This window comes from Anser cygnoides, chromosome W (assembly GCF_040182565.1).
Source record: "Anser cygnoides isolate HZ-2024a breed goose chromosome W, Taihu_goose_T2T_genome, whole genome shotgun sequence".
In the NCBI taxonomy this organism is placed as follows: domain Eukaryota; kingdom Metazoa; phylum Chordata; class Aves; order Anseriformes; family Anatidae; genus Anser; species Anser cygnoides.
In genome coordinates this window covers 16,697,699-16,725,068 of record NC_089911.1, presented here as the reverse complement: position 1 = coordinate 16,725,068, position 27,370 = coordinate 16,697,699, and the positions used below count along the sequence as shown (strand labels likewise).

At 55.7% G+C, this 27,370-nt stretch overlaps 2 protein-coding genes across 2 annotated transcripts in view; one reads left to right on the top strand and one right to left on the bottom strand.

Moving 5' to 3' along the window:
* The window catches only part of LOC136788529 (protein NDRG2-like), a 28,617-nt gene extending 15,464 nt beyond the window's left edge, over positions 1-13,153 (top strand). Inside the window, exons 5-15 of the mRNA XM_066987089.1 lie at positions 1,029-1,091; positions 3,694-3,758; positions 6,109-6,191; positions 7,290-7,346; positions 8,397-8,491; positions 10,440-10,484; positions 10,612-10,663; positions 10,818-10,865; positions 11,025-11,060; positions 11,608-11,659; positions 12,966-13,153. Coding sequence (XP_066843190.1) covers positions 1,029-1,091; positions 3,694-3,758; positions 6,109-6,191; positions 7,290-7,346; positions 8,397-8,491; positions 10,440-10,484; positions 10,612-10,663; positions 10,818-10,865; positions 11,025-11,060; positions 11,608-11,659; positions 12,966-13,138 — 769 coding nt within the window. The 3' untranslated portion in view covers positions 13,139-13,153. The remainder of the gene's footprint in view (positions 1-1,028; positions 1,092-3,693; positions 3,759-6,108; positions 6,192-7,289; positions 7,347-8,396; positions 8,492-10,439; positions 10,485-10,611; positions 10,664-10,817; positions 10,866-11,024; positions 11,061-11,607; positions 11,660-12,965) is intronic.
* Positions 13,154-20,607: 7,454 nt separating this feature from the next.
* On the bottom strand, positions 20,608-27,233 carry A1BG (alpha-1-B glycoprotein). Its single transcript, XM_066987173.1, has 6 exons — positions 27,203-27,233; positions 25,022-25,060; positions 24,103-24,402; positions 22,482-22,793; positions 21,340-21,659; positions 20,608-20,748 (listed from the first exon to the last, which is right to left on the bottom strand). Exons 1-6 carry the CDS (start codon positions 27,231-27,233, stop codon positions 20,698-20,700), a joined length of 1,053 nt encoding a protein of 350 aa, XP_066843274.1. The 3' UTR covers positions 20,608-20,697.
* Between the last annotated feature and the right edge of the window lie 137 nt (positions 27,234-27,370).

Here is a 27,370-nt window from a genome sequence, read left to right as displayed (position 1 = left end):
TAAACCCCCCTTGGCCCCATTAATCCCCCTCAGCCCTATTAAGCCCCCCATCGACCCCGTTGAGCCCCCATTGACCCCGTTGAGCCCCCCTCGGCCCCATTAAACCCCCATCGACCCCGTTGAGCCCCCCTCGGCCCCATTAATCCCCCATTGACCCCATTAATCCCCCATCAACCTCATTAATCCCCCTCGGCCCCGTTGAGCCCCCCTTGGCCCCATTAAGCCCCCATCAACCCCGTTGAGCCCCCCTCAGCCCTATTAATACCCCATCGACCCCGTTGAGCCCCCCTCGGCCCCATTAATTCCCCATCGACCCCATTAATCCCCCTCGGCCCTATTAAGCCCTCCTTGACCCCATCAATCTCCCATCAACCCCATTAATGCCCCCTCGGCCCCGTTGAGCCCCCCTCGGCCCCATTAATCCCCCATCGACCCTATTAAGCCCCCATCGACCCCGTTGAGCCCCCCTCGGCCCTATTAATCCCCCCTTGACCCCATTAACCCCCCTTGACCCCATTAAACCCCCCCGGCCCCGTTGAGCCTCCCCTGGCCCTATTAAGCCCCCCTTGACCCCATTAATCCCCCTGGCCCCATTGAGCCCCCCCCCGGCCCTATTAATCCCCCCTTGACCCCATTAAACCCCCTTGACCCCATTAATCCACCGTCGACCCCTCGACCCCATTGGCCAGCCCTCGGCCCCATTAATCCCCCATCGACCCCGTTGAGCCCCCCTTGGCCCTATTAACCCCCCCCGGCCCCATTGAGCCCCCCCCGGCCCTATTAATCCCCCCTTGACCCCATTAAGCCCCCCTCGGCCCCATTAATCCACCGTCGACCCCTCGACCCCGTTGGCCAACCATTGACCCCATTAATCCCCCCTTGGCCCATTAACCCCCCGTCGACCCCATTAACCCCAAATCAACCCCGTTGAGCCCCCCTCGACCCCATTGCCCCCCCCCCCGACCCCACAACCCCCCCCCCGACCCCACAACCCCCCCCCCGACCCCACAAGCGCCCCCGTCCCGCAGGTACCAGTACCCGTCCCTGGAGCAGCTGGCCGAGACGATCCCCTGCGTCCTGCAGCACCTCAAGTGAGTGGCCCTATAGCGGCCCTATAGGCCCTATAGCGACCCTGTGAGGCCCTATAGGCCCTATAGCGACCCTGTATGGCCTTATAAGGCCCTATAACGGCCCTATGAGGCCCTATAGACCCTATAACGACCCTATAAGGCCATATAACGACCCTATAAGGCCATATAACGCCCTATAATGACCCTATAAGGCCATATAACGCCCTGAACTGACGCTGTAAGGCCCTATAATGGCCCTATAAAGCCCTAAAGGCCCTATCATGGCCCTATAGTGACCCTATAAAGCTTTATAAGGCCCTGTAAGACCCTGTAGTGACCCTATAAGGTCTTAAAAGGCTCTATAACGACCCTGTAAGTCCCTGTAATGGCCCTATAACAGCCCTATAAGACACTATAAGACCCTGTAACAACCCTGTAAGGCCCTATAATGGCCCTATAAGACCATGTAGTGACCCTATAAGGTCTTATAAGGCCCTATCATGACCCTATAGTGACCCTATAAGGCCTAATAAGGTCGTTATAAGGCCTTTTAAGACCTTATAGGGTCACTACAGGGTCTTATAGGGCCTTATAACGACCCTATAGTGACCGTATAAGGCCCTGTAATGACCATATAAGGCCTCATAAGGCCCTATAATGACCCTATAAGACACTATTAGACCCTATAACAACTGTATAAGGCCCTATAAGACCATATAGTGACCCTATAAGGTCTTATAAGGCCCTATAACGACCCTATAGTGACATTATAAGGCCCTACGGTGACCCTATAATGACCTTATAAGGCCTTATAAGGCCCTATAACGACCCTATAATAACCCTATAAGGCCCTTATAAGGCCCTATAAGACACTGTGAGGCCCTATAACAACCCTATAAGACCATATAGTGACCCTATAAGGTCTTAAAAGGCCGTATAATGACCCTATAAGGCCTTATAAAGCCCTATCATGGCCCTATAGTGACCTTATAAGGCCCTATCATGGCCCTATAGTGACCCTATAAGGGCTCATAAGGCCCTATAAGGTCTTATAAGGCCCTATAAGACCCTGTAGTGACCCTATAAGGTCTTATAAGGCCCTATAACGACCCTATAAGGCCCTGTAGGCCCTATAACAGCCCTATAAGACACTATAAGACCCTGTAACAACCCTGTAAGGCCCTATAATGGCCCTATAAGACCATGTAGTGACCCTATAAGGTCTTATAAGGCCCTATAGTAACCTTATAAGGCCCTATCATGACCCTATAGTGACCCTATAAGGCCTCATAAGGCCCTATAATGATCCTATAAGGCCTTATAAGGCCCTATAAGATCCTGTAGTGACCCTATAAGGTCTTAAAAGGCCTTATAACGACATATAGTGACCTTATAAGGCCCTGTAATGACCCTATAAGGCCTCATAAGGCCCTATAATGACCCTATAAGACACTATAAGACCCTATAACAACCCTATAAGGCCCTATAATGGCCTTATAAGACCATATAGTGACCCTATAAGGTCTTAAAAGGCCGTATAATGACCCTATGAGGCCTTATAAGGCCCTATAGGCCCTAAAATGACCTTATAAGGCCCTATAACGACCCTGTAAGGCCCTATAGTGACCCTGTAAGGCCCTATAACGTCCTTATAATGGCCTTATAAGGCCCTATAATGACCCTATAAGGCCTTATAAGGGCCTATAACAACCCTATAAAGCCCTATAGTGACTTTATAAGACCCTATAGTGACCCTATAAGGCCTTATAAGGCTCTATAACAACCGTATAAGGCCCTATAATGACCTTGTAAGGCCTTTTAAGGCCCTATAACAGCCCTATAAGACACTATAAGGCCCTATAAGACCTTACAGTGACCCTATGAGGTCTTAAAAGGCCCTATAACGACCCTATAGTGACCTTATGAGGCCGTATAACAACCCTATAGTGACCTTATAAGGCCCTATAACGATCCTGTGTGACCCTATAAGGCCTTATAAGGCCCTATAGGCCCCAAAATGACCCTATAAGGCCTTATAAGGCCCTATAGTGACCTTGTAAGGCCCTATAATGACCCTATAGTGACCCTATAAGGCCCTATAACGACCCTATAATGACCCTATAAGGCCCTATAGGCCCTAAAATGACGCTATAGTGACCCTATAAGGCCTCATAAGGCCTTATAATGACCCTATAAGGCCTTATAAGGCCCTATAACAGCCCTATAAGACCCTATAATGGCCCTAGAGTGACCCTATAAGGCCTCATAAGGCCCTATAACGACCCTATAGTGACCCTGTAAGGCCCTATAATGTCCCTGTAATGACCTTATAGTGACCCTATAAGGTCTTAAAAGGCCCTATAGTAACCTTATAAGGCCCTATAACGACCCTATAGTGACCCTATAAGACCCTATAGTGACCCTATAAGGCCCTATAATGACCCCTATAAGGCCCTATAGGTCCTAAAATGACCCTATAAGGCCTTATAAGGGCCTATAACGATCCTATAAGACCCTATAATGCCCTATAAGGCCCTGTAACGGCCCTATAAGGCCTTATGGGGTCGGGGAGGCGGGGGCTGACCCGGCCCCGTGTCTTTCCCCCCCCGTGACCCTACAACAGCGTCAGGAGCGTCATCGGGATCGGGGTCGGGGCCGGAGCCTTCGTCCTGGCCAAGTTCGGGGTGAGCGGGGGTCGGGGGGGGGTTATGGGGTCAGTTACGGGGTCGGGGGGTTATGGGGGGTTATGGGGTTGGGTGTGGGGTTATGGGGTGGGTTATGGGGTCGGGGGGTTATGGGGTCGGGTGTGGGTTTATGGGGTGGGTTATGGGGTGGGTTATGGGGTCGGGGGGTTATGGGGTCGGGTGTGGGTTTATGGGGTGGGTTATGGGGTGGGTTATGGGGTCGGGGGGTTATGGGGTCGGGTGTGGGGTTATGGGGTCAGTTATGGGGTCATGGGGTTATGGGATGGGTTATGGGGTTGGGTGTGGGGTTATGGGGTCAGTTATGTGGTCGGGGGTTATGGGGTCAGTTATGGGGTCGGGGGGTTATGGGGTCAGTTATGGGGTTATGGGGTTATGGGGTCGGTTATGGGGTCAGGGGGTAATGGGGTGGGTTATGGGGTCGGGTGTCGGGTTATGGGGGGGTTATGGGATTGGGTGTGGGGTTATGGGGTGGGTTATGGGGTCGGGGGGTTATGGGGTGGGTTATGGGGTCAGTTATGGGGTTATGGGGTCAGTTATGGGGTTATGGAGTCAGTTACGGGGTCGGGGGGTGGGTTATGGGGTCAGGTGTGGGGTTATGGGGTCAGTTATGGGGTTATGGGGTCAGTTATGGGGTCGGGGGGGGTTATGGGGGGGTTATAGGGTCGGGTGTGGGGTTATGGGGTCGGTTATGGGGTCGGGGGTTATGGGGTGGGTTGTGGGGTTTTTAGGGGGTTATGGTTTTTTTTTTAGTTGGGTTTTGTTTTTCTCATTGGGGTTTCACGGTTTTTAGTGGGGTTTGGGTTTCCTTTTAGTGGGGTTTCGTTCTTTTTTACCGGGGTTTTGGTTTTATTCAGCGGGGTTTCGGGTTCTTTAGCGGGGTTTTAGGGTTTTCCAGTAGGGTTTTGGGTTCTTTAGTGGGGTTTCGTGTTTTTTTAGTGGTCTTTCGGGGTTTTTTCAGTGGGGTCGTGGTTTTTTTAGTGGGGTTTCAGGATTTTTAGTGGGGTTTCCTGTGTTTTTTGTGGTTTCGGGGTTTTTAGTGGGGTTTCACTTTTTCAAGCGGGATTTCAGGGTTTTTAGTGGGGTGTCTTTTTTTTTTAGTAGGGTTTGGGGTTTCTTAGTGGGGTTTTGGGGTTTTTAATGGGGTTTTGGGGTTTTGTAATGGGGCTTCAGGGTTTTCTAGTGGTTTTCTTTTAGTGGGGTTTGGGGTTTTTTAGTGGGGTTTGGGGTTTTTAGTGGGGTTTGGGGTTTTTAGTGGGTTTTGGGGTTTTTTAGTGGGTTTTGGGGTTTTTTAGTGGGGTTTGGGGGTTTTTTAGTGGGGTTTTGGGGTTTTTAAATTGGGGTTTGGGGTTTTTAATTTGGGGGTTTGGGGTTTTTTAATTGGGGTTTGGGGTTTTTTAATTGGGGTTTGGGGTTTTTTAATTGGGGTTTTGGGGTTTTTTAGCGCTGTTTTGGGGTTTTTTAGTGGGGTTTGGGGGTTTGAAATTGGGGTTTGGGGTTTTTAGTGGGGTTTGGGGTTTTACATTGGGGTTTTGGGGTTTCGTAATGGGGTTTCAGGGTTTTCTAGTTTTTTTTTAGCGGGCTTTGGGGTTTTTTAGTGGGGTTTGGGGTTTTTAAGTGGTGGTTTGGGTTTTTTTAGTGGGGTTTGGGGTTTTTTAGTGGGGTTTGGGGTTTTAAATTGGGGTTTGGGGTTTCGTAATGGGGTTTCAGGGTTTTCTAGCTTTTTAGCGGGGTTTGGGTTTTTTTTTAGTGGGGTTTGGGGGTTTGAAATTGGGGTTTGGGGTTTTTAGTGGGGTTTTGGGGTTTTGTAATGGGGTTTCAGGGTTTTCTAGTTTTTTTTTAGTGGGCTTTGGGGTTTTTTAATTGGGGTCTGGGTTTTTTTAGCGGGGTTTGGGGTTTATTTTAGCGGGGTTTCAGGTTTCTGTTAGTGGGGTTTCATTTTTTAGGGGGTTTCGGGTTTTTCAGTGGGGTCTTGGGGTTTCCAGTGGGGTTTGGGGCTTTTCTAGTGTTTTTTTTTTTTTAGTAGGATTTCACTGTTTTTAGCGGGGTTTTGGGTTTTTCAGTGGGACTTTTATTTTTTTTTAATGGGATCTGGGGGGTTTCCGGTAGGGTTTTGGGTTTTTCGGTGGGGTTTTGGGTGCGTTTGGTGGGTTTTGGGTACGTTTAGGGGGGTTTGGGTTCGTTTAGGGGGGGGTTTTGGGTTCGTTTGGCGGGGGTTTGGGTTCGTTTGGCGGGGGTTTGGGTTCGTTTGGCGGGGTTTTGGGTGCGTTTAGCGGGGTTTTGGGTGCGTTTAGCGGGGTTTTGGGGCGGGCGGTGACGCGTGCCCCGCAGCTGAGCCGCCCGGAGGGCGGTCGAGGGCCTGGTGCTCGTCAACATCGACCCGCAGGCCAAGGGCTGGATGGACTGGGCCGCGCACAAGGTGGGCGCCCCCTATAGCCCCTCCCCCCTATAGCCCCTCCCCCTATAGCCCCTCCCCCTATAGCCCCTCCCCCTATAGCCCCCTCCCCCTATAGCGCCCCCAATCCCTCCCGGGTCACCTGTGGGGTCCCCCGTACGTTCCCGTGGGGCGCCTGCGGGTCCTTAGAGGTCCCCTATAAGTCCCTATAGATCCCCTATATGTCCCCCATAGGTCTCCTATATGTCCCAAGTCCCCCATAGGTCTCCTATAGGTCCCCTGTAGGTCCCCTATAGGTCTTCTGTAGATCCCCTATAGGTCCCCATAGGTTTCCTATATGTCCCAGGTCCCTATAGATCACCTATAGGTCCCTATAGGTCTCCTGTAAGTCCCTATAGATCCTCTGTATGTCCCCTATAGGTCCCCATAGGTCTCCTATATGTCCCAGGTCCCCATAGATCCCCTATAGGTCCCCTATAGGTTTGCTGTATGTCCCCTATAGGTCCCCCATAGGTCTTCTATATGTCCCAGGTCCCTATAGGTCCCCTATAGGTCTCCTGTAACTCCTCGTAGATCCCCTATAGGTCCCCATAGGTCTCCTGTATGTCCCAGGTCCCTATAGATCACCTATAGGTCCCCTATAGGTCTCCTGTAAGTCCCCATAGATCCCCTGTATGTCCCCTGTAGGTCCACGTAGGTCTCATATATGTCCCAGCTCCCCATAGATCCCCTATAGGTCCCCTATAGGTCTCCTGTAAGTCCCCATAGATCCCCTATATGTCCCAGGTCCCCTATAGGTCTCCTGTAAGTCCCCATAGGGGCCCCTGTATGTCCCCTATAGGTCCCCATAGGTCTCCTACATGTCCCAGGTCCCCATAGATCCCCTATAGGTCCCCTATAGGTCTCCTGTAAGTCCCCATAGATCCCCTATAGGTCGCCATAGGTCCCCTATAGGTCCCCATAGATCCCCTATATGTCCTGGTGGGTCCCTGTGCGTCCCTGTGGCTCCCTATAGCCCCCTATGGATCCTGGGGGTCCCGGCGGCCCCCTATGGATCCTGGGGGGTCCCGGTGGGTCCCGATGGGTGCCGGTGCCCCCTATGGATCCCATACCTTCCCCCAGCTGTCGGGGCTGACGTCGTCCACCACCGAGCTGATCCTGGGGCACCTCTTCACGCAGGTGGGGGGAACTGGGGGAACTGGGAGTTACTGGGGGGAACTGGGAGTTACTGGGGGGGGCTACAGGGGGGCTATAGGGGGTCCGGGGGGGCTATAGGGGGTCCGGGGGGGGGTTGTGGGGGGGGTTGTGGGGGGAAATGGGGAGGGGGTGGGGTAACTGGGGGTAACTGGGAGTTACTGGGGGGGGAACTGGGGGTCTGGGGGGTAACTGGGAGTAACTGGGGGGGTCCTAGGGTAACTGGGGGGCTACTGGGGGGTAACTGGGGGGAACTGGGGGGTCCCTGGGGTAACTGGGAGTTACTGGGGGGGGAACTGGGGTGACTGGGGGGTTACTGGGAGTGACTGGGGGGGTCTCGGGGGTAACTGGGCGGGTAACTGGGATCACTGGGATGTAACTGGGAGTAACTGGGGGGGTCCCTGGGGTAACCGGGGGGTAACTGGGAGTGCCTGGGGGGTAACTGGGAGGTAACTGGGAGTTACTGGGGGTAATGGGGGGTCCCTGGGGTAAGTGGGGGTGAATGGGGGGGTTACTGGGAGTAACTGGGGGGTAACTGGGATCACTGGGAGGTAACTGGGGTAACTGGGGGGGTCCCTGGGGTGACTGGGGGTAACTGGGGGGTAACTGGGATCACTGGGAGGTAACTGGGAGTAACTGGGGGGGGTCCCTGGGGTAAGTGGGGAATAACTGGGAGTTACTGGGGGGTAACTGGGAGTTACCGGGGGTAACTGGGGGGGGTGCCTGGGGTAAGTGGGGGTAACTGGGGGGTTACTGGGATCACTGGGAGGTAACTGGGAGTAACTGGGGGAGTCTCTGGGGCAAGTGGGGGTAACTGGGAGCAACTGGGATCGCTGGGGGGTGACTGGGGGGGTAACTGGGAGCTACTGGGGGAAACTGGGGAGTCCCTGGGGTAACTGGGGGGGTGCTGGGGGTAACTGGGGGGTAACTGGGAATGACTGGGGGGGGCAGAGGGAAACTGGGAGGGTTGCTGGGGGTAACTGGGATCACTGGGGGGGGTGACTGGGAGGTAACTGGGAGGCACTGGTGCCGCAGGAGGAGCTGGCGGCCGCCCCCCCCCCAGTGCAGCAGAGCCGGGAGCGCCTGGGGGGGGCCCCCAACGTGCCCCTGCTGTGGGCCATGTACAACAGGTGGGGCACTGGGAGCACTGGGAGGCACTGGGAGGGGGCTGGGGGGCACTGGGAGGGGGTTTGGGGGGGTTATGGGGCACTGGGAGGCACTGGGAGGGTACTGGGATGTACTGGGAGGGTGACTGGGAGGCATTGGGAGGGTACTGGGAAGCACTGGGCGTACTGGGAGGTGGTTATGGGGCGCTGGGAGGTTACTGGGAGGCAGTGGGTGGTACTGGGAGGTTACTGGGATGTGGTGAGGGGTTACTGGGAGGGACTGGGAGGTGCTGGGGGGGACTGGGAGTGAGTCACGGTGCACTGGGAGGTTACTGGAATGTACTGGGAGATACAAGGAGGGACTGGGAGGGTCACTGGGAGGCACTGGGAGGTTACTGGAAGGCACTGGGTGGTACTAGGAGGGTACTGGGAGGTTACTGGGGGTTACTAGGAGGTACTGGGAGGTTACTGGGAGGCACTGGGTCATACTGGGAGGGACTGGGAGCTTACTGGGATGTATTGGGTTATACTGGAGGCACTGGGACATGGTGGGGGGTTGCTGGGGGGTTACTGGGAGACAATGGGATGTACTGGAGGTTACTGGGGTTTACTGGGGGATTACTGGGAGGCACTGGAAGGGTCACTGGGAGGCAGTGGGAGGTTACTGGAAGGCACTGGGTGGTACTGGGAGGTTACTGGGAGGCACTGGGTGGTACTGGGAGGTTACTGGCGGTTACTAGGAGGTACTGGGAGGTTACTGGGAGGCACTGGGTCATACTGGGAGGGACTGGGAGCTTACTGGGATGTATTGGGTTATACTGGGAGGCACTGGGACATGGTGGGGGGTTGCTGGGGGGTTACTGGGAGACAATGGGATGTACTGGAGGTTACTGGGGTTTACTGGGGGATTACTGGGAGGCACTGGAAGGGTCACTGGGAGGCAGTGGGAGGTTACTGGAAGGCACTGGGTGGTACTGGGAGGTTACTGGGAGGCACTGGGTGGTACTGGGAGGTTACTGGCGGTTACTAGGAGGTACTGGAGGTTACTGGGAGGCACTGGGTCATACTGGGAGGGACTGGGAGCTTACTGGGATGTATTGGGTTATACTGGGAGGCACTGGGACATGGTGGGGGGTTGCTGGGGGGTTACTGGGAGACAATGGGATGTACTGGAGGTTACTGGGGTTTACTGGGGGATTACTGGGAGGCACTGGAAGGGTCACTGGGAGGCACTGGGAGGTTACTGGAAGGCACTGGGTGGTACTGGGAGGTTACTGGCGGTTACTAGGAGGTACTGGGAGGTTACTGGGAGGCACTGGGTCATACTGGGAGGCACTGGGGGGTTACTGGGAGTTCACTGGGATGCACTGGGAGGTTACTGGGGGGTTACTGGGACATACTGGGAGAGTACTGAGAGGCACTGGGATGTACTGGGGGTTACTGGGAGGCACTGGGTCGTACTGGAAAGCACTGGAGTGTTACTGGGGGTTAGTGGGAGGCACTGGGAGGTTGCTGGGGGGTTACTGGGATGTACTGGCTCAGACTGGGAGGCACTGGGATGTACTGGGGGGTTACTGGGATGTACTGGATCATACTGGGAGGTTCTGGGGAGGTTAGTGGGATGTACTGGGATGTACTGGGGCTTACTGGGAGGTTACGGAGGGCTTACTGGGGGGTTACTGGGGCTTACTGGGAGCTTAATGAGGGGTTGCTGGTCCATACTGGCGCGTACTGGTATATACTGGTGCGTACTGGTCCATACTGGTGCATACTGGTTTATACTGGTGCGTAGTGGTCCATACTGGTGTGTGGTGCTGCATACTGGTCTGTACTGCCTTATACTGGTTTATACTGGTCTGTACCGGTCCATACTGGTTTGTACTGGTCTGTACTGGTCCATACTGGTTTGCATCAGTCCGTACTGGTTTATACTGGTGTATACTGGTCTATACTGGTTCCCTTCCCCCCCCAGCCGCGGTGACCTGGGCCTGGAGCGCAACGGGGCCGTGACCCTGCGGTGAGCGCCCTTTGACCCCCCGTGACCCTTGACCCCGTGACCCCTTGACCTCTAACCCCCGACCCTTGACCCCCCTTGACCCCGTGACCTTGACCCCGTGACCTTGACCTTTGACCCCTGCCCCCAGCTGCCCGGTGATGCTGGTGGTGGGCGACAACTCCCCCCACGAGGACGCCGTGGTGAGCGCGTGCGGGGGGGCGGAGCCTGTGACGTCACCGGGGAGGGGGCGTGGCCTCGTGACGTCACCGGGGAGGGGGCGTGGCCTCGGGGTGACGTCACCCTGGGGGCGTGGCCTCCGCGGCTGAAGCCCCGCCCCCTTTTTGCCCATATAAGGTGGAGTGCAACGCCAAGCTGGACCCCACCCAGACCTCCTTCCTCAAGGTGGCCCCGCCCCCTGACCCTTGACCCCGCCCCCTGACCCTTGACCCCGCCCCTGACCCTTGACCCCGCCCCCACCTTTAACCCCGCCCCCGCCCTCTGACCACGCCCCCCGGCCTCTGGCCCCGCCCCCTTTTTGCCCCCCCCCCCCCCCCCTTGCAGATGGCCGACGGAGGGGGGCAGCCGCAGCTCAGCCAGGTGAGGGGGGGGGGCGGGGGGGGTCACGGAGGGGTCAGGGGTCATGGCGGGGTCAGGGGTCACGGAGGGGGAGGGGGGAGGGGTCGGGGGTCACGGAGGGGTCAAGGGGAGGGGCCAAAGGGCAGAAGGGAAGGGGGGAGGGGCTTGGGGGGTCAGAGGTCACAGTGGGGTCAGGGGTCACAGGGGGTCAAGGGGCAGGGGCAGGGGTTACAGAGGGGTCACGGGGTGGGGTCGGGGGGTCATGGAGGGGTCGGGGGGAGGGGCCAAAGGGCAACAGAAGGGGTTATGGAGGGGGGAGGGGTTTGGGGGTCAAAGGTCACGGTGGGGTCAGAGGTCACGGGGCGTGGTCGGGGTCACGGTGGGGTCACGGGGCGGGGTCGGGGGTCACGGAGGGGTCGAGGGGAGGGGCCAAAGGGTGACAGGAAAGGGGGGGGAAGGGGGCGGGGCCGGGGTGGGGCGGGGCCAGCGTGGGGTCAAAGGTCACGGGGGGTCAAAGGTCACCGGGGGGCGGAGTCACGGGGTCGTGACCTTTGACCCCGCCCCACAGCCGGCCAAGCTGACCGAGGCCTTCAAGTACTTCGTGCAGGGGATGGGCTACGGTGAGCGGGGGAGGGGAAGTGACGTCATCGGGGGGTGAGGGGGGGCGTGGCCAGGCTTGGCCCCGCCCCCCCGCGCTGACAGGCCCCGCCCCTTGCCCCTCCCCCCCTCCCCCGCCCCCTCCCCCCCCCCCCAGTCCCCCGCGTGGCGGAGCGGAGGCGCGGCGCGGCCCCAGGTAGGGCGGGGATGGCCTGCGTGACGTCACTTCCTGTCCCACGTCACTTCCTGTCCCCACGTCACTTCCTGTCCCCGCGTCACTTCCTGTCCCCGTCACTTCCTGTCCCCGCCCCTCCCCATCTAAGCCACGTGTGACGTCACCGCCCCTCCCCCCCCCATATGAGGTCACGCGTGACGTCACCGGCTAACCCGGGAGGGGCGGGGCCTAAAGGGGGGCGGGGCCTAAAGGGGAGGGGCCTAAAGGGGAGGGGCTTAAGGGGGCGGGGTCACAGTGGGCGGGGCCTAAAGGGGGAGGGGGTGGAGGGGGCGGCGTTAAAGGGAGGGGGCGGGGCTTAGGAGGAGGGGGCGGGGCTTAGGAGGAGGGGGGCGGGGCCACCCGCAGCACTAACAGCGCCGGGGGCGGGGCTTAAGGGAGGGGGCGTGGCCTAAGGGGGCGTGGCCTAAGGGGGGCGTGGCTTACCGCGAGGGGGCGTGGCCTGAATGAAAGGGGCGGGGCTTGGCGCCTCCCAGTGCCCTGCATTAACCCCGGTGTGTGCTCTGTGGGGGGGCGTGGCTTGACGGAAGGGGGCGGGGCTTAACACGGAGGGGGCGGGGCTTGGTGGAGGGGGCGGGGCTTGGGGGGGCAGAGCGGGACCAAAGGGGGCTGGGGGGGGGGGGGGGGTTAAGGGGGCGTGGCTTAATGGGGCGTGACCCAGGGGGGCGTGGCCTAACAGGTGGGCGTGGCTTAGGGCCAGGGGGCGTGGCTTAAGGGCGTGTGGGCGTGGCTTAAGTCAGGGGGCGTGGCTTGGGGGCTCCCCCTTTAGCGCCATGGGGGGGGCTTAAAGGAGGGGGCGTGGCTTAAAAGGGCGGGGTCGGAGGGGCGTGGCTTGGCGCTGGGGGCGTGGCTTGGCGCTGGGGGCGTGGCTTGGGGCAAGGGGGCGTGGCCTAACCCGGGGGGCGTGGCCTGGAGCCTCCTCCATAGGGGAGACCCATGGGGGATTTGGGGGGGGGGCTTAAAGGAGGGGGCGTGGCTCGGTGGGCGTGGCCTAGGGGGGCGTGGCTCGGTGGGCGTGGCCTAGGGGGGCGTGGCGATCAAGGGGGCGTGGCCTAACGTGTCCCCGCCCCCCCCCCCCCCCCCCCGGTTCCCGGCAGCGGCGGCGGCGGCCATGACGCGCCTGTCGCGCTCCCGCACGGCCTCGGTGTGCAGCAGCTCCTCCTCCGGGGGGGGCGGGGCCGGGGGGGGCGGGGCCGGGGAGGCCGGGGGCGGGGCCAGGGGGCGGAGCCTGTCCCGGGGCAGCACCGGGGGGGCGGGGGGAGCCCCCTGACGGCCCCCCCATCCCCCCCCCCGGGACCCCCCTAAACCCCCCCCCCGGGACCCCCCCCCCAAAACCCCTCCGAGACCCCCAGGGCCCCCCCCCAAATTACCCCCCCCCCCCCCCCCCCCCCCCCCCCCCCCCCCCCCCCCCCCCCCCCCCCCCCCCCCCCCCCCCCCCCCCCCCCCCCCCCCCCCCCCCCCCCCCCCCCCCCCCCCCCCCCCCCCCCCCCGGGACCCCCAGGGACCCCCCCCAGGACCCCAAAACCCCCCCGGGACCCCCCCAGGGACCCCAGGGACCCCCCCCAGGGAAAAACCCCCCCGGGACCCCCCCCAGGGACCCCCCCCCCCGAAAAACCCCTCCGAGACCCCCGGGGCCCCCCCAACCCCCCCCAAATCCCCCCCCAAGGACCCCCCCAAATTACCCCAGACCCCCCCCGGGACCCCAGGACCCCCTAAAATTTCCCCAAATCCCCCCGGGACCCCCCCCAACCCCCCCCCAAAACCCCTCCGAGACCCCCCAGGGCCCCACCCAAATTACCCCAGACCCCCCCAGGGACCCCAAAACCCCTCCGGGACCCCCCCGAGACCCCCCCAGGGCCCCCCCCAACGCCCACAGGACCCCCCAAAACCCCCCCAAATTAACCCCAGACCCCCCCAAGGACCCCAAAACCTCCCCAAATGCCCCCAGGACCCCCCAAAACCCCCCCAAATTAACCCCAGACCCCCCCAAGGACCCCAAAACCCCCCCAAATCCCCCCGAGACCCCCCCAGGAGCCCCCCCAAATCCCCCCTTGGGACCCCCCCAAATTATCCCAAGACCCCCCCAGGACCCCCCCCCAAATCCCCTCTGGGACCCCCCCAAATTACCCCAAGGCCCCCCCAGGGACCCCAAAATCCCCCCAAATCCCCCCGAGACCCCCCCAGGAGCCCCCCCAAATCCCCCCCTGGGCCCCCCCAAATTACCCCAAGGCCCCCCCAGGGACCCCAAACCCCCCCCCCAAGGACCCCCAAACCCCCGCTGAGACCCCCAGGACCCCCCCAGGGACCCCAAAATCCCCCCAAATCCCCCCGAGACCCCCCCAGGACCCCCCCAAATCCCCTCTGGGACCCCCCAGGACCCCCCCAAATTACCCCAAGACCCCCCCAGGGACCCCAAAACCCCCCCAGGACCCCCCCAAACCCCCATGAGCCCCCCCCCCCCCGGTGCCCCCCCGCCGACGCCCCCGGAAGTGGAGCCCGCCCCGCCCCCCCCCGCGATAAACCACCGGAAGTGACGTCACCGACCTCCCCCTTCAATAAACGCCCCGCCGCGCTGCCGGCCCCCGTCTGGCTCCGTTCCCGGCGCGCTCTGCGCATGCGCCGTTGCTAGGCGACGCTCCCCCGCCCCTCCCTGAAATCCCCGCCGTTGCTAGGCGACGCTCCCCCTCCCCTCCCTGAAATCGCTTTGTTGCTACGCAACGCTCCCCCTCCCCTCCTTGTCCTCACTCCGTTGCTAGGCAACGCGCCCCCTCCCCTCCCTAACCCCACTCTGTTGCTTGGCAACGCTCCCCCTCCCCTCCCTGAAACCCCCCTGTTGCTAAGCAACGCTCCCCCTCCCCTCCCTAACCGCCCTCCGTTGCTAAGCGACGCTCCCCCTCCCCTCGCTGTTCCCCCCCCCACGCATGCGCAGCCGCGCCGCCCAGCCCCTCCCGTCGCCATAGCAACGCGCGCATGCGCAGCAGCTCCCCCTCCCCCCTTCCGCGCATGCGCAGTGCTTCGGTGAGGCCGTGGTGGGGGGGGTGGACGGAGTTTTGGGGGAAAAACGGGCGGTTTTGGGCAAAAGGCGGCGTTTTGGGGGAAAAGAGGGGATTTTGGGGTGCGGGGGGGGCTGTTTGGGGGTCCAGAAGGGCGTTTTGGGGCAAACGGGGGCTGTTTGGGGTGCGGGACGCCATTTTGGGGCAAATTAGGGAATTTTAGGGGTTCAGGAGGCCGTTTTGGGGCAAAAGAGGCCATTTTTGGGTACAAGGGGGCACTGGGGTGGGCATGAAGCATTTTTAGGGTGTGGGAGGCTATTTAGGAGGTCCATGAGGCCATTTTGGGGTATAGGAGGCTGTTTTGGGGCAAAAGTGGCCATTTTGGGGTATTAGAGGCCATTTTGGGGGGTCCCGGAGGCCGTTTTGGGGCAAAAGAGGCCATTTTTGGGGTACAGGGGCCACTTGGGGGCGTAAGGAGGATTTCGGGGGGTTGGGAGGTTATTTTGGGCCATGGGAGACCGTTTTGGGGCAAAAGAGACCATTTTGGGGTGTGGGAGGCCATTTTGGGGGCAAAGGAGGCCGTTTTGGGGCAAATTAGGCAATTTTGGGGGTGCAGGAGGCCGTTTTGGGGGGAAAAAAGGCCATATTGGAGGAACGGGGGTCACTTGGGACTGTGAAAAGGGTTTCGGGGTGTAAGAGGCTGTTTTGGGATGTGGGAAGGTATTTTGGGGGGTCCAGGAGGCCATTTTGGGGGAAAAAAAGGCCATTTTTGGGGTGCGGGAGGACATTTTGGGGCAAAAGAGGCCGTTTTGGGGTGCAGGAGGCTATTTTGGGGGTCCAGGAGGCAACTTTGGGGTGGGGGAGGCCATTTTGGGGCAAAGGAGGCTGTTTTGGGGCATGGGAGGCCATTTTGGGGACACAAGAGGCCCTATTTTGGGGCGTGGAAGACCATTTTGGGGCAAAGGAGGCCATTTTTGGGACACGGGCCGTATTTTGGGGCACGGGAGGCCATTTTGTGGGTTCCGGAGTCCGTTTTGGGGCAAAAGAGCCCATTTTGGGGCGCGACCTCCCGCGATACCGGTGCCCAACAGCCGCCTCCGACCTTCCCCTTCCCGCTCCCCAAATTCCCATCGCCCCCTTGGCCAACGGAGACCGAAAACGACCGTTTTTCGCCCCAAAATGATTTCTAATCATCCCCTTGGGCAACCGAGGCCGCGCCGCCTCTTCCAACCCAACTCAACCCAACCCAACTCAACCCAACCCAACCCAACCCAACTCAACCCAACCCAACCCAACCACTGGAGACCCTTCAACCCAACCCAACTCAACCCAACCCAACTCAACCCAACCCACCTCAACCCAACCCAACCACTGGAGACCCTTCAACCCAACCCAACTCAACCCAACCCAACTCAACCCAACCCAACCAATGGAGACCCTTCAACCCAACCCAACCCAACGGTTGCTTCCGTGCCCCGTTGGCCATCTTGGCCACTCATCCCCCCCCCCTTGGGCTCGCGTCGGCCATTTTGGCCACCCCGGGGCTCGCGTCGGCCATCTTGGCCACCCCGGAGCTTGCGAAGGAGCTGCCGAGGCCGCTGGGGTCCGGGGCGTGGTTTATTGAGGGGGCGCCCTCCGAAGCCGACGTCGGGGTGAAATTTTTGGGGGAAAAAAGAAGAGAAGAGGGCTTTTTCCTCTCCCCGAACCCTATCGGAGGAGGGGTCGGGGGCCTCCCGCCCGCGCCGGGCTCCTCTCGAGGTCAGGGCTCGCTCCTGTCGACGCCGGTCATGGGGTAAGTGCTGGGGTCCTCCTTGTTGTAGAGACCTTTCCAGTGGGCCCTCCCTGCCAAAAATGAAACGTGTTTCTCCTCAGACCCCTTTTTTTGGGCCGTTTCTACCTCAAAAAGCTCAGATGTCCCACGCTTGGTTGGCTTTTGGGGGAAAACTCTGGGATTTTGGGGTTCCTCGATCTAAGGGCGCGCCCTCAAGGCCCTCAACCCAACGCTGTCTTCTCGCTGTGCCCCTGAAGTGGTTTTTTATATGTTTTTTTTGTCCTTAATCCCATTTTTTTGGTGAAAAAGGGGCTGTTTCTACCGAAAAGGCTCATGGTAAGCCCAAACCTCCCATGCTTGGTTGTTTTTTTGGGGGAAAACGTTGGGATTTTGGGGTTCCCCGATCTAAGGATGCGCCCTCAAAGCCCTCAACCCAACGCTGTCTTCTCGCTGTGCCCCTGAAGTGGTTTTTTATATGTTTTTTTTGTCCTTAATCCCATTTTTTTGGTGAAAAAGGGGTTGTTTCTACCAAAAAGGCTCATGGGAAGCCCAAACCTCCCACGCTTGCTTGGATTTTTGGGGGGAAACTTCGGGATTTTGGGGTTCCCCGATCTAAGGACGTGCCCTCAAGGCCCTCAACCCAACACTGTCTCCTTGCTGTGTCCCTAAAGTGTTTTTTTTATCTTTAATCCTTTTTTTTTTGGTGAAAAAGGGGCTGTTTCTACTGAAAAAGCTCATGGGAAGCCCAAACCTCCCACGCTTGGTTGGATTTTTGGGGGGAAAATTCAGGATTTTGGGGTTCCCTGACCTAAGGATGCGCCCTCAAGGCCCTCAACCCAACGCCGTCTTCTCGCTGTGCCCCTAAAGTGTTTTTTTTATGTTTCTTTTATCCTTAATCCCCCTTTTTTTGGTGAAAAAGGGGCTGTTTTTACCGAAAAGGCTCATGGGAAGCCCAAACATCCCATGCTTGCGTGGATTTTGGGGGAAAACACCAGGATTTTGGGGTTCCCCGATCTAAGGACGCACCATCTCCTCGCTGTGCCCCCGAAGTGCTTTTATACGTTATTTTTACCGTTTTTAACCCGTTTTCGCTCACCTCTCCTCCTCTGGCAGTAGCAGACGGCCAGGAGCAGCCCCAGGAGCAGCGCAGCGGCGGCGGCACCGCAGCCGGCCACCAGCGGGACGGGCAGGGCCGCGGCTGTCCGAGAGACCCCAAAAAAACCCCTAAAGGTCAGCAACCTCACGGGCATCGGGGCCATTTCTGGGGCGTTTCCCTGCCTTCTCTTTCAAATTTCCATCACTTTTTTCAAAATTTCCATCCCTTTTTCAAATTTCCCGTCCCTTTTTTCAAAATTTCCCGTCCCTTTTTTCAAATTTCCCATCACTTTTTTCAAATTTCCCGTCCCTTTTTTCAAATTTTCCCATCCCTTTTTCCACTTTTCCCGTCCCTTTTTTCAAATTTCCCGTCCCTTTTTTCAAATTTCCCATCCCTTTTTCCAATTTCCGTCCCTTTTTCCACTTTTCCCGTCCCTTTTTCCACTTTTCCCGTCCCTTTTTTCAGATTTCCCATCCCTTTTTTCAGTTTTCCCGTCCCTTTTTCCAAATTTCCCATCCCTTTTTCAAATTTCCCATCCCTTTTTCAAATTTCCCATCCCTTTTTTCAAATTTCCCATCCCTTTTTTCAAATTTCCCATCCCTTTTTCCAATTTTCCCGTCTCCTTTTCCAATTTTCCCGTCTCCTTTTCCAATTTTCCTGTCTCTTTTTCCAATTTTCCCGTCTCCTTCCTCAGTTTCCCCACCTCCTTCCATTTTTCCACCTTCTTCAACAATTTTCCCACCTTTTCCAGCAATTTCTCCACCTCCTTCAGTGATTTCCTTATTTCCCTCAAGATTTTTTCCATCTTTTTCAATTTCTCCACCTCTTTTTTCAATTTCTCCACTTTTTTTCAATTTTCCACCTCTTTTTTCAATTTGTCCACCTTTTTTCAGTTTTTCCACCTCTTTTTTCAATTTCTCCTCCTCTTTTTTCAATTCCTTCCTCCCCTTTTTCAATTTCCTCATCTCCTTTTTCATTTTCTCTGCTTTCTTTATCAATTTCCCCAACTCCTCAATTTTTTCCGCCTCTTTCCTTAATTTCCCCATCCTTTTTAACCATTTCCCCACCTCTTCTAACAATTTTCCACCTCCTTTTTCACTTTCCCCTCCTCCTTCAATTTTTCTGCCTCTTTCCTTAATTTCCCCACCCCTTTTAACCATTTTTCCTCCTCTTTTAACCATTTTTCCTCCTCTTTTAACCATTTCCCACCTCTTTTAACCATTTCCCCACCCCTTTTAACCATTTTCCTCCTCTTTTAACCATTTCCCACCTCTTTTAACCATTTTCCTCCTCTTTTAACCATTTTCCTCCTCTTTTAACCATTTCCCCACAATTTTCCACCCCTTTCAATGATTTCTCCTCCTCCTTTTCCAATTTCCCCTCCTTTTTCACCGATTTCCCTCCCCCCCCCCCGCTGAGGTCGAGGATCCCCCACCGAAAGGTGGGGGATCTTCCTCCCCCAACTCATCTTCCTCCCCAACTCATCACGCTCTTCCTCCCCAACTCAACGTCATCTTCCTCCCCCAACTCGTCATCTTCCTCCCCAACTCGTCGCACTCTTCCTCCCTCGACTCAACATCATCTTCCTCCCCAACTCAACATCATCTTCCTCCCCCAACTCAACGTCATCTTCCTCCCCAACTCAACATCATCTTCCTCCCCAACTCATCGCGCTCTTCCTCCCCCAACTCATCGCGCTCTTCCTCCCCCAACTCATCGCGCTCTTCCTCCCCAACTCAACATCATCTTCCTCCCCAACTCATCGCACTCTTTCTCCTCCACTCAACACGATCATCCCCCAACTCATCGCGCTCTTCCTCCCCAACTCATTGCGCTCTTCCTCCCCAACTCATTGCGCTCTTCCTCCCCAACTCATCGCGCTCTTCCTCCCCCAACTCATCACACTCTTCCTCCTCCACTCAACGCGATCATCCCCCAACTCAACTCTTTTCCTCCCCAACTCAACGCGCTCTTCCTCCTCCCCTCAACACGATCCTCCCCCAACTCATTGCGCTCTTCCTCCCCCAACTCAACATCATCTTCCTCCCCAACTCAACATCATCTTCCTCCCCAACTCATCGCGCTCTTCCTCCCCAACTCATCGCACTCTTCCTCCCCCAACTTATCGCGCTCTTCCTCCCCAACTCAACGTGCTCTTCCTCCCTCAACTCAACATCATCTTCTTCCCCAACTCAACGCGCTCTTACTCCCCAACTCATCGCGCTCTTCCTCCCTCAACTCAACACGATCATCCCCCAACTCAACGGGCTCTTCCTCCCCCAACTCAACATCATCTTCCTCCCCCAACTCAACATCGTTTTCCTCCCCCAACTCAATGTCATCTTCCTCCCCAACTCAACGTCATCTTCCTCCCCCAACTCAACTCTCTCTTCCTCCCCAACTCAACGCCCTCTTCCTCTTCCACTCAACACGGTCCTCCCCCAACTCATCGCGTTCTTCCTCCCCCAACTCATCACACTCTTCCTCCTCCACTCAATGCGATCATCCCCCAACTCAACTCTTTTCCTCCCCAACTCAACGCGCTCTTCCTCTTCCACTCAACACGATCCTCCCCCAGCTCATCGCGCTCTTCCTCCCCCAACTCAACGTCATCTTCCTCCCCAACTCATCACGCTCTTCCTCCCCAACTCACTGCCCTCTTCCTGCCCCAACTCACCGCGCCCTCCCGGCCCCGTTTTTGGGGCGCGGAACGCAGGGACCCTCACCTCTGACGGTGACCACCGCGGCGTGGCTGAGCGGCGACGGGACCCACCGGTCGCCGACCCTCTCCTCGTACCTGCAGGAGAAGCTCCCGGCCGTGCTTTTGGCCACGGGGAGGCTGAGGAGGGCCCGGTCCCGGGCTCCCGCCTCCGAAAACTGCTCGGCGCCGTCCTTGTAGAAGTAAAACCTCCGCTCGCCCCCGCCGGTGCCGTTGGCCGCGCACGTCACCGCCAGGGTGTCCCCGGCCCTCACTTCGCCCGACGGGGGGTCCAGCAGAAGGCCCGGCGGGCCCGGGAGGTCTGGCGAGGCCAAAAAAGACGAATTAGTAGGAGAAAAAACGCGGTTTTTGGGGAAAAAGGCGCCGCAAAGAGGTCGTTATCGCTAATTGGGCTTCGTTAACGCGTCCTCAGGTGATTATCGAGAGGCTGAGGGTCGACCAAGAGCTTTTGAGGCCAAGAGGAGCGTTACAAGAGGTGGCGTTGGCCCGTGGAGAGGACCCAGAGGGGGGATTTTAACAGTTTCCAGCTGACGAGGGTGAGTTCGAACAATTTTAATTACCCTCGGCTAACGAGGGAAGACGGGAGGGCGTTTTCGACCAGTTTTTGACCCGTTTTTTCCTCCAATTTCAGAAACCGGAGCTGAATTTGAGGCCGGATTTGGGAAATGTGGTTCCTCCAACCGCTCCTCGAGGTGGAATTTTGGGAACCGAGGCTCCTCCAACCACTTTTTGAGGTGGATTTTTGGGAATTGAGGTTCCTCCAACCGCTTTTTGAGGCGGATTTTTGGGAACCGAGGTCCCTCCGACCGCTTTTTGAGGTGGATTTTTGGGAACCGAGGTCCCTCCAAGCACCCCCCGAGGCCTCCTGTCCCCCCCCCGAGGACCCACCTACCCTTGACGGTGATGTCCAGCGCTTGGCTCCGGGCGACGGCACCCACGTCCCGCCCACGTCCTCCTCGAACCCGCAGCTGAAGGTCCCGCCGAAGCCCCTCGGGGTCTGCGGGACGAGGAGCTCGGAGGAACCCCCCGGGGTGGTCCCGGGGAGGTTTTTGGGGCCGGGGGAGCCCTCCGGGATCTCGACCCCGTTCCTGTAGAAGCGGAAGCGCAGCCTGGAGCCGGCCCCGGGGGCCAGGCAGGTGAGTCGCAGCGGGGAGCCCTCGCTCAGCACCGTGAAGGGGGGCTCCACGCCCAGGCGGGGAGCCGAGGGGGGCTCTGAAAAGAGGGAAAAAAAGAAAAATGGGGGGGAAAAACTTAAAATTAAGTCAGAATTAAGTCAGGATTAAATTTGAGGAGGAAAACGGTAATTTGAGTTCAGGGGAAACGTCTCAGTGGGCGTCAACGGGGGATTGAAGGCGGTGAATTTGGGTTTGGGACATCCCAGAGTAAATTTGAGGAGGAAAATGCTAATTTAAGGTGAGGAGGAACGTCTTGATGGACCCCAAAATGGAATTGAGGATGGGGAATTTGGGTTTGGGACGTCCTAGAATTAAATTTGAGGAGGAAAATGCCAATTTAAGGTGAGGAGAAATGTCTTGATGGACCCCAACATGGAATTGAAGATGGAAAATTGGGGTTTGGTACGTCCCAGAATCAAATTTGAGGAGGAAAATGCCAATTTGAATTTAGGGAAAACATCTTGAAGGACCCCAAAATGGAATTGAGGATGGCGAATTTGGGTTTTCAACGTCCCAGAATTAAATTTGAGGAGGAAAATGCCAATTTAAGGTGAGGAGAAACGTCTTGATGGACCCCAAAATGGAATTGAGGATGGGGAATTTGGGTTTGGGACATCCCAGAATTAAATTTGAGGAGGAAACTGCCAATTTGAGTTTAGGCAGAACATCTTGATGGCCCTCAACATGGAACCGAGGGTGGAAAAAAGTCTTAAAACCATCAATTTTGGGCAAAATGTTACGTCAGTTGAGCATCGGGGCGGCAGGAGGAAGATTGGGCCAAAACGTCGGACCCCAACGGACCTTGCGCTCCTCCCCACCACCCAAAAAGCCTGGGTTCGACCCCAAAACGTCGCTCTACCTTTGACGAAGACCTCCACGGCCTCGCTGAGGAAGGAGAGGATCCAGCGGCCCTCGATGTGCTCCTCGTAGCCGCAGGTGAAGTTCCCGGTGTGGTTTCGGCTGCTCTCGGCCACCCGGAGCCGAGCCTGGTGGCCCTGCGTGGCCACCTCGGCCCCGCCGATGGCCTCGGCCCCGTCCTTGTAGAAGCGGAACCGCGGCGGCGCCGCCTCCGCCGCGCTCGCCGGGGCCGTGCAGAGGAAGAGGAGGGGGAAGCCTTCGCTCACCACCCCGGCCGACGCGTTGAGGACCAGCGTTGGCTGCGGCGGGGGGTCTGGGGGTGGGGGGGGAAAGGGGGGGACGCGGCGTCGGGACACGGCTCCGACCCCGAGTTCGTACCCTATTAAGTCGCGACGGGGGATTGGGGACAGAAAATGGGGGTTTGGGGCATCCCAGAATTAAATTTTTAGGAGGAAATTGCCAATTTGAGTTTAGGAGGAACATCTTGATGGAGCTCGACGTGGAATTGAAGACGGAAAATTTGGGTTTTCAACACCCCAGAATTAAATTTGAGGAGGAAAACGCCAATTTAAGGTGAGGAGAAACGTCTTGATGGACTTTAATGGGGAATTGGAGATGGAAAATTTGGGTTTTCAACATCCCAGAATTAAATTTGAGGAGGAAAATGCCAATTTGAGTTTAGGAGGAACATCTTGATGGACCCCAGCATGGAATTGAAGATGGAAAATTTGGGTTTTCAACATCCCAGAGTTAAATTTGAGGAGCAAAATGCCCATTTAAGGTTAGGAGGAACATCTTTATGGACATCAACATGGAACTGAAGATGGAAAATTTGGGTTTTCAACATCCCAGAATTAAATTTGAGGGGGAAAATGCCCATTTAAAGTTAGGAGGAACATCTTGATGGACCCCAGCATGGAACTGAAGATGGAAATTTTGGGTTTTCAACATCCCAGAACCAAATTTGAGGGGGAAAATGCCCATTTAAGGTTAGGAGGAACATATTTATGGACCCCAACATGGAATTGAAGATGGAAAATTTGGGTTTTCAACATCCCAGAATTAAATTTGAGGAGGAAAATGCCCATTTAAGGTTAGGAGGATCATCTTTATGGACCTCAACATGGAATTGAGGATGGAAATTTTGGGTTTTTAACATCCCAGGGTTAATTTTGAGGAGGAAAATGCCCATTTAAGGTTAAGAGGAACATCTTGATGGACCCCAGCATGGAACTGAAGATGGAAATTTTGGGTTTTTAACATCCCAGAGTTAAATTTGAGGAGGAAAATGCCCATTTAAGGTTAGAAGGAACATCTTGATGGACATCAACATGGAACTGAAGATGGAAAATTTGGGTTTTCAACATCCCAAAACTAAATTTGAGGAGGAAACTGCCCATTTAAGGTTAGGAGGAACATCTTTATGGACATCAACATGGAATTGAAGATGGAAAATCTGGGTTTTCAACATCTCACACTTAAATTTGAGGAGGAAAATGCCCATTTAAGGTTAGGAGGAACGTATTTATGGACCCCAACATGGAATTGAGGATGGAAAATTTGGGTTTCTCGCATCCTGGCGTTAAATTTGAGGAGGAAACCGCCGCTTTTAAGCCACCCACCTCTCACGTTGATGTCGACGGCTCTGCTCTCCCGCGAGCGCCTGGCTTGGCGGTACCGGTCGCCGACGGTGTAGGTGCAGGTGTGGGAGCCGCCGTCCTTGGGGCCGGTGACGTTGAAGGTGTAGGTGTAGGTCCTCCACGCCGTCCGCACGTCCAGCCAGCCGCCCGTCCTGGAGAACTGGAAGCCCCGCACCTTGTCCCGGGACCGGGGGGCCGAGCACCGGATGGAGACCGTGTCCCCGATGAGATATTCCCTCTTCTCCGGCGTCACCGCGATGTCGGGAGGAGGAGGAGGAAGGTCTGAGGAAGGTTTTTTTTTGGGGAGAAAATGGGTGAGAACGGGGTTCTGCCTGCGGCAGGCGGGACCCGGAGCGTGTCTCCAAGCCAAATTTGTTTTTATCGGCCTCGATGGGGGCGTCTCGGAGCCGAATTTGGAGTTTTTGGCCACGATGGAGGTGTCTCGGAGCCGAATTTTGGGCTTTTTGGCCACAATTTTCGCGGTTTTGGTGCTGGGGTGAGGAAGAGGAAGGAGTTTGTTCTTCCCCGATCCCTCCTAAACCCCCCAGTCGCTCATCAGAAGGGGTTTTTCCCCCCCGAAAAATGTTGATTTTTTTTTGTCCTATAAGAGCCATCGGGTCTGCTCTGATCGGGCCACGAAGCCAACCCCGGTCCCCAGGGAGGAAAAATCGAGGAGAAAAACCTCCAAAAAATCGGTATTTTGGTAAAAGGAGAAGATTTTGTAGCCTGGAGCGTTTTTTGGGGTCCCACCAAGCCTTTTTGCCCCGGGGTCTTGTCCCCCACGAGCTCCGTTGGCTCGAGGGGGGACCTCAGTGGCTTTAGCGCCGAGACACGCGGGGGTTTTGGGGCAAAAATTGGCAAGTTTGGGTCCAAACGGGTCACCCGTCCCCAAAATTGTTACCTGTTGGCGATCCCTGCAGGAGGATTATCGGGAGGGAGGCTGGAAGAGAGAAGGGAGAGAAGTCAGTGGGGCGGAGGGGGGGGTGCCAAAAAGATGTGAAAAAGGGGGAGAAATGGGAAAAAATGCGGGGAAATGGTGATTTATTGGTAAGGATGGAAAGAAGAGAGGAAAAAGGATTGAGGGAGAAAGGAAAAAGGGAGTGGGAGGGAAGGGAAAATAGGAAAAGGAGAAAAGAAAAAGGGAAAAGGGGGAAAAAAAGGAAAAGGGGAAAAAAGGAAAAGGGGAAAAAAAGGAAAACCTCAGAAAAAAGGGGAAAAAAAAGGAAAACCTCAGAAAAAAGGGAAAAGAAAAGGAAAACCTCAAAAACGAGAAGAAAAAAGAGACGGTGGTTGGGCAATGCTAAAAGCGAAGAGAAACGAAAGAAAAAAGAAGTCACCGCCCTGATGCGTAATGGAGGGGAGAGGGGGAATAGGGGAAAAAGGGAAGAAATGGGGAAAAACGCGAAGGGATGGGGGAAAAAGTAATGAGGTTGGAGAGAGAGTGAGGAGATGGGGAAAAATGTGACGAGGTGGGGAAAAAACATAAAGAAATGGGGAAAAAATGTGACGGGATTGGGAAAAATACAAAGAAATAGGGAAAAAATGTGACGAGGTGGGGAAAAATATGAAGAAATGGGGAAAAAACGAGATGTGACGAGATTGGGAAAAATATGTAAAAAATGAAATGGGGTAAAAAATGTGGTGAGATTGGGAAAAATATAAAAGAACGGGAAAAAATGTGAAGAGATTGGGAAAAATATGAAGAAATGGGGAAAAAATGCGATGAGATTGGGAAAAATACAAAGAAATAGGGAAAAATGTGGTGAGATTGGGAAAAATATAAAAGAATGGGGGAAAAATGTGATGAGACGGGAAAAATATAAAGAAATGGGGAAAAATGTGGTGAGATTGGGAAAAATGTAAAGAAATGGGGAAAAATGTGACAAGATTGGGAAAAATGTAAAGAAATGGGGAAAAATGTGACGAGATCGGGAAAAATGTAAAAAAATGGGGAAAAATGTGACGAGATCAGGAAAAATATGAAGAAATGGGGAAAAAATGTGACGAGATCGGGAAAAATATGAAGAAATGGGGAAAAAATGTGACGAGATTGGGAAAAAAATAAATGGGGAAAAAACACGTAGAGGTGAGGAAAAAGCATAAAGAAATGGGGAAAAAAACATAGAGGTGGGGCAAAACCAAAGAAATGGGGGAAAAACATGGAGGGGGGGAAAAACATAAAGAAATGGGGAAAAAGCAGGTAGAGGTGGGGAAAAAACAAAGAAATGGGGAAAAAACAAACGGAGAGCTGGGGAAAAAAACATAGAACTGGGAAAAAAACAGAGGTCTGGAAAAATCAAAGAAATGGGGGAAAAACAGGTAGAGGTGGGGAAAAACATTAAAAAAAATGTGGAAAAAACGAAGAAATGGGGGAAAAAGTTGTAGAGGTGGGGAAAAAGGAAGTAGAAGTGGGGAAAAAGATGAAGAGGTAGGGAAAAAACACGTAAATTTGGGAAAAAAGGGGAAAAACCACGTAGAGGGGGAAAAAACATGAAATTGGGGAAAAAACATGGACAGATTGGGGAAAAATGCAAAGAAATGGGGAAAAATGCAAAGAAATGGGGAAAAAATGCAAAGAAATGGGGAAAAATGCAAAGAAATGGGGAAAAATGAAAAGAAATGGGGAAAAAATGGAAAGAAATGGGGAAAAAATGGAAAGAAATGGGGAAAAATGGAAAGAAATGGGGAAAAATGGAAAGAAATGGGGAAAAATGGAAAGAAATGGGGAAAAAATGCAAAGAAATGGGGAAAAATGGAAAGAGATGGGGAAAAATGGAAAGAGATGGGGGAAAAATGCAAAGAGATGGGGAAAAAATGGAAAGAGATGGGAAAAAATGGAAAGAAATGGGGAAAAATGGAAAGAAATGGGGAAAAATGCAAAGAAATGGGGAAAAAAGGGGACGAGAAAGGGGAAGAGGCAAAGGAGCGGTGGCGAACTCGGTGAAGAAAGCTGGAAAAGGGGAGGCGTTGGCTGAACGGGCTTGGAAATGAGTGAAAAACCGGAGGAATAGGGAAAAAGGGAGGAACGTTGGATGGGAAAAGGAGGAGGAGGTGGAGGAGGAGGAGGAGGAGGAAGGCTCACCGAGCAGGGGGATGAGCTGAAGGAGCCCCATGGCGGCGTCCTCCTCTTTCCCTCTCTGCCGGGACGGGAACGTCTCCTTCCCCCTTCGCATCCGCCACGTCAACCCCCAGTTGCTGGGGAACAAAAACGAGGGCCAAAAAGTCCGAAATATCAAAAAAAAAAAAAAAA

Excerpts from the sequence above, each read along its gene's own strand:
- A1BG (XM_066987173.1), bottom strand. The coding sequence starts at position 27,233 with ATGGGGCTCCTTCAGCTCATCCCCCTGCTCG. Across the intron at positions 22,794-24,102 it reads CGTCGACATCAACGTGAGAG|ACCCCCCGCCGCAGCCAACG; the intron begins GTGGGTGGCTTA and ends CCCCACCCCCAG. Across the intron at positions 20,749-21,339 it reads GCTGGACATCACCGTCAAGG|ACCTCCCGGGCCCGCCGGGC; the intron begins GTAGGTGGGTCC and ends TGGCCTCGCCAG.